The sequence below is a fragment of the Sturnira hondurensis genome, unplaced genomic scaffold, assembly GCF_014824575.4.
Source record: "Sturnira hondurensis isolate 20B ecotype Veracruz unplaced genomic scaffold, ASM1482457v3 Scaffold0001509, whole genome shotgun sequence".
Classification (NCBI taxonomy): domain Eukaryota; kingdom Metazoa; phylum Chordata; class Mammalia; order Chiroptera; family Phyllostomidae; genus Sturnira; species Sturnira hondurensis.
The window spans coordinates 833,331-839,589 of NW_028074140.1; the positions used below are offsets into that span (position 1 = coordinate 833,331).

Consider the following 6,259-nt stretch of genomic DNA (forward strand, 5'->3'; position numbering starts at 1 on the left):
CCTCACTGAACAGCATCTGGGTTTGAGAATTACTTAAATAAAAACTTATTTACTTGTATGTAAATATGGAAGAAATCATCTCTTATTTTAAAAACCTAGAAAATTCTTATTTTTTACTGCAAATTACAAATTACTAGCATCTGGGGTTTCTACCCTACTCTGGATGCTAACCTCCTCATTGGGCCAGGTGAATTTTCTATTGACACACAAGCATTGTCTCTAGGGTTAGTGCTGCCGAAAATTCAGTAGAAGGAGGACATGGGCATCTGGATGACCTGTACAACAATATCAACTGCCCACCTTGTTTACACCAGTCACTGCTCCCTTTGCTTGTAAGCAACCTGCCAGGAACAAATAGATATTCCTCTTCTTCCAAATTAGAATGCCTCCCCAGGAAAAGAATGTTCCACTGGGGTACTGAAGCTGAAACCCTAAAAAAAAACTGGCACTATAAATAGATACATTAAATTGTAAGATGGTTTGGGGTAAAATGCTTTCTGAATGACAGCTAATTCAAATGGGATTTTTGGAATACAATTCAAAATAGTACCTATGGAAATGCTTTTCTTTAATCAACAAATACCCTGTGTTAAATGGCTTATGATCTTATTATAGTCAAGTAAGGCGACAGCTGTAATGTCTTATAGTTTGCTCTTCTCTTTCAGTGTCATAGCTATAGCCGAGAACACATCTTTCCAAAGAGGCAGACGAAGGGCAATTGCCCGCCCCACTTCTGCAAACCTAACATGAACCTCCCCATTCTGGGGAAAGAGGGCTGCAGGAGGACTACATTTAACTTCATACTTTTCTTTCTATTTCAATCTGCTCCTTTAAGACCAATACCACTGTTGATACAGTCTTCTAATTTTATATTCATTAGAAGTAGATCGAGCCTGAAACACTGATAAATTTTTTACACTGATAAATTTTAATCATCACCTATGTGTACATATATTATCTATTTACATTCAATTTTCTTCTGTCAAGAAAATGGAAAAGTGATGTTAAACTTTTTCATTTTCCTAAAAGTAAAACAGATACACACAGTCCCCTTATGCTTTCTATGCTGTAGAATTTTGATCTGATGAAACCCTAGAGCCAAAAACTGTTGGGGAGAATATTGTCATAATTCATGTTCTCCCTTTGATTCAATTATTTTCTTGATTCTGTGTCCACCTCCATATCCCTGCTGAAACTTTGTGACCCACATTCATTTGTCTAGTTGTGGCATGTAGCTGAACCTACATCATCCAACCTCATAGTTCTACTATCTTTTAGGAGACATTTCCCAGTTGCCTTTAATTTTTTTTCCATGAATGGTTTAGTTCTTAGGGTAAACAATAGCTTTCCAAAATGAGAAAGACTTAATGAAATTGGTTAAATACAAATAATTAGAAGAGGAGGTTCACAAGTGGGAAGAGACATAACAATGTGAGACATAGGATATAAAACCAGGGTTTGAGCAAGTAAATTCTTAAAAGATAGTTGTCCAAAAGATATGTTATGTACAGTTTTGATAAGGGAAAATGCCAGGCAATGACAGTGGGATACTCTCTCCCTTGGGAATTCTGAGGAATTACAGTAAAAGCATTAGAAATTATGGAAATTTGGAGTTCTCCAATTGCACAGTTGAGAGATGAGGTTGCCGGGTGGGGGGCGGGGACAGAAAGAGAACTGAAAAGGAGGAGTCCTCAGGGACCTGGGCTTTCCAGTCTTGCTGTGTTTTCATCTGGAATACATTATTCCAAGATCCTTCCAAACTAACTCCAGAATCCCCTTTCTGAGCTTTAAACTATTTCTGCTTTATACTAAGAAAACTACTGTAAAGTTTTCAATTAATTTTAAGGAACTGTAGTTTTATGTTACTCATAGAAATCATTTTTTATTGAGGACAGACAAGTAGAAGTCTAGAAAATATCTAAAATACGCATATGTAGAAATAATGTATGAACATTGAAAGGAAAGTGAACAAATTGACTGGATGAAATGCCAAGATCATAGAGCATATTTTTAGTGTTATTTCACAAATTTTAGGCAATAAATCAGAATTTTTAAAATGAAATCTCTAAAATATTATTTCCATGCCACTACTGGTGGCTTTGTTAATTCAGTCTTTAAAAATATCACCTAACTCCACCTACTTTTCTCCATCTCCACAGCCTACCCTGCTTAGCTACCCTTCTTGCTTTCCTGAAGGACTTCCCTAGTCTCCTCACTGGTCTCCTCACCAACCACTCTAATTCCTTCCAATTTTTGCTCACATTTTAACCCAAATGAACTTTCTAAAACAAAACAAGAACAAAAATGTTATCCAGCCTACTGATCCCATAGTAGAACGAATTTCTTCACACAGCCTCACACCATCCCGTCCTGACCTTGACTCCTGTGCCTCACCCTCTGTTTCCTTACACTGCTGTAACTACTCTGGCCTACTGACGTTCTCTTTCTTTCTCCCCACTCAGACCTCCCCAACAGTGTGGGGAACACTGTTCACCTCTGCCCCTTCTCATCAAATTAACTCATGCTAGTTTGTCAGATCTCAATTCAAGTATCACTTTCCTTTAGGGAAGCACTTTTTAACGTCTCCTAGACTACATCACAAACTCTTGCATTACTAAGTATCTCATAACTTCTTGTTTTTCTTCATACTAATCCTAATTTGTTCTTATATTTCCAATTGTGTAATTATTTGTGTAATCTTTTTCAACAGATTGTAGGTTTCATAAGGGCAGAGATTCTGTCTTGTTCATAATTTATTTCCCAAGATCTAACACAGCACCTGATACTTAATAAAAAATGTTGAACAAATGAACAGAATAGACTAATAACTGTCTAGTAAACATCGCTAATGTATACATTTTAAAAATATCCCCTTTCCATTCGACGACTACTCACTCATTGGCTCATATTGATAAACCACCCCAAAATTTTATTAAGGGCTTTTAAATTTTTTTCAACTTCACTGATTTCAAAGCATGTTGGGAACTGCTCTGCCTGGTTTCAGGAGTTGTAACTGCCCCCCGTGGATAAGGCTGAGTGAGTGAACTCTGGACTGTGACCCACTAAGGAGACAAAGGTTATCTCCCTGGCAGGAGCGCCGCTTTTGCTTCATCCATCTCTGCCTCCAATGCTTGGTCGGTTAGTCAGTGACAGGTAAGACCCCTCAAAGGAAGGACAAGCTAATCTAGACACAATCACTTGGGAGGCCCTCAAGGAAGGACTTGGGGGGCTGCAGCAAAGAGGGGGTGATGGACCCTTGCCCTCTGGCTATTCTGACATAGCCTAAGTCCCCATTTCCATCTGGGAAAAGTGCTTCCTGGCTCTAATCCACTTAAGCCTGAAAACCTATGACTGGGAAGGTGGTGCAGCCCTTTGCGGGCTAGAGCGGGTTCCACGGTGATTGGGCATAAGAAAGAATTCACAAAGTCCTGTGAAGCCTGCTTTGCTAAGAGTGCTTTCATTCATATGATAAGGATCTGAGCAGGAAATAAGTATGTCTCCCAAAGTTTCCGCAACCCTCTTACCTGACAGACACTGACTCAGATTAAGCCCTCAGATTTCTTTGAAATGTTATCTATTGTTTGATCCTTGCGGCCTGACATTGATTGATGAGCTTCACCTGTATTCCTGTGTGTTCCAAACCTAATAAAAGCCATTGAAGAAGAGGTTCTTGGTCCTTCTCCTGTGAGAGACTGACCATCTCTCCTCCCCAAGCAGATCATGCCTTGGTAGTTTCATTTTCATCCATGGTGGACGGGGGGACTTGCGGACAAAGTTGCCCTCACAAAAGCACATCCTTTCTTAAAGTGAGTTAAAAATACCCCTCATGAAATTTTTGATTTGGGGTAGATAAACACAAACTTTATTGAAAATTCACTTAGACCACTCAGTCTAACTCTTTTACAGCCTAGGTCTTAATTTACACATTAGTTCCTCTAGAGAAACTTTCTGCATCCCTCATCTAAGATAAGCACGATTCTAATGTAAGGCCAAGATTAATATTCCTTGTGGGCATGCCCCTCTTCACAAGATTCAGGAACAAAGGCTCCATCTTGAGTTTCCACCATGCCCTGGGGCCTCATGGTCATTTATGCAACCAGTCAATAGGCAAAAAGAATCTGGCAAAGGTATAACTCCATTGGTAAGAACCTATACATGCTTACATCTTACTAAAAGGAATACTGTAAATATTAGTCTATCTGTATACACAGCAAGACAAAATAGGGTTGGAGAGCTCCTGGAAGTATTTGCCAACCTGCATGTCAGGTACCTAACCTTTTACATGGCCACTAAAATCTATGTATGCTCTGTGCCATGGAATCATCCTGGTATTTCTAATTAAAACAATGTAGTCATGCCCTGGCGAGTGTGGTTCAGTTAGTTGCAACATCCTCCAGTAAACTGAAAGGTTGAGGGTTTGATTCTGGTCAGAGCACATGCCTAGGTTGCCAGTTGGTACCTGGTCCGGCATGCACAGGGGGCAACATGATGTTTCTCTCCCTCTTTCTCCCTCCCTCCCTTCTGCTCTCAATAAGCATGTTGTCTGGTGAGGCTAAAAAAATACATAGTCATGTGACATCAATTAAATTTGAAATGGATGCCCTAAGATTTCAGTAAGTCTGCACCTGCATCAAGCTTTACAGCTTTAATCTCCAAATTAGTTGAGGGTCACTGCAGCACCTACCTTCGAGACCAGGGTGTAGCATTGCTAGAGCTAAAATTTCCATCAGGGACCCCTGCCTGCCCACCCAAGCTGCTTCCCGGACGAAAAGGCTTGCGTGTGGAAACAAGTAGCGGGGAAGGAGGTAGAATTTCTAGCACTCAGGCTGCTAGATAGGGATTGGGGGCAGAGAAGGGCAAAATAAGGACTCTGGATCAGAAAAGTTAAATAATAATAAGGTGTTCCCTTCTACTGTTCATGCCACAGAGGCAGAGGAGCCCGTTTGAAGGCCGCTCCCACTCTGCCTGTTACAGTTGCTTTATCCTTACCTTTATTCTTGGTACTACTTGCGGACTTATCTCATAGTTCAGTTGCAAGAAATAAAAGTATTTTAAAACATCGTATTTGTGTTTTCTTACAAATAAATACACCATGAAAAAGCAAAATACGGGAAACGGACTCACGAGTTCCACTTGGGCTCAGGCTTCGTCTGCGCAGGCGCAAGCTTGCAAAATGGCGGCAGTTGGAGCACGGTACCAGGAGGCCGGCGGGCGGGCGTGGCCTTGCTGCTCCGGAGCCCGCGGCTGCCTGCTGGGAGCTGTCAGCTCCAGGCCCAGCTCTATCGTAAGAAAGTTGTGGATCACTATGAAAATCCCAGACATATAGTGTCTTTTGACAAGGCAGCTAAAACTGTCGGAACTAGCCTTGACCCGTGTGGCTTAGTCTTTCCGGCATCCTCTGGCAAGGTGAAAGGTCCCCAGGGCACTCCTGTCAGGGCGCAAACATAACACTGTTCCCCCCCACCCCGCCCCGCTCTTTCCCCCTCCCTTCCCCTCTCTCTAAAAATAAACACGTGCAATCCTTTAAAAAACGTTGGAACTGGGTTGGTGGGGGCTCTAGCATGTGGTGATGTAATGAGATTGCAGATTCAAGTGGATGAAAAGGGGAAGATGGTGGATGCCAGGTTTAAAACATTTGTCTGTAGTTCTGCAGTTGCGCCAGCTGGCTTGTTGCCCCCTGATAGAGTGAAAGGGAAGCCTTGGCCATCAAAAACACAGACAGCGCCAAGGCACTGTGCCTTCCCTCCCCCGTGAAACTGCACTGTTCCATGCGGGCTGGAGATTCCCTCCAGGCCTCCAGGGCTGCCTACAAACTCAAACCAGAACCCAGGGCAAGAGCGGCCGAGAAGGGGGCCCCAGGGCGCAGACTCCCACAGGGCGCCCCTCGGCGTGCCCACCCACCCCGCAGTCACCTGGATGTCAGTGGTTCTTCACGTTACGACGTGTGTGCCCTGTGCACATTCACTGTTCACAATGTAGCTCCAATGCAAGTAAAATACACAGTTCAGTTGTTCTGAATTCTGGGGTTATTTTTAACCCACTTTTATTGCCTTCACCCAGTTTATGTATGTTTTGAATTGTGTGTATGGCTTCAAAACTAAAATCAGTAACTAAGTCTCAAGTTTTACTTGTCCATGAAGTGCACAGAGATCCATTTTACCTGAATCTATTTGGGGGAAGAGTACCAATAGACTGTGTTGGTATCATTATTTGCTAGAGCCAAATGTTGTACATAAAATAGATTTACATAGACATAGTA

General features: G+C 42.1%; 1 protein-coding gene across 1 annotated transcript; it reads left to right on the forward strand.

The window, feature by feature from the left end:
* Nucleotides 1-4,536: 4,536 nt before the first annotated feature.
* Nucleotides 4,537-6,017, forward strand: LOC118975279 (iron-sulfur cluster assembly enzyme ISCU, mitochondrial-like). The gene is given in 5 exon segments (XM_037029134.1): nucleotides 4,537-4,546; nucleotides 4,662-4,805; nucleotides 5,102-5,345; nucleotides 5,526-5,695; nucleotides 5,698-6,017. Coding segments are annotated over 5 exon segments (888 nt in total).
* The last annotated feature ends 242 nt before the right edge of the window (nucleotides 6,018-6,259 follow it).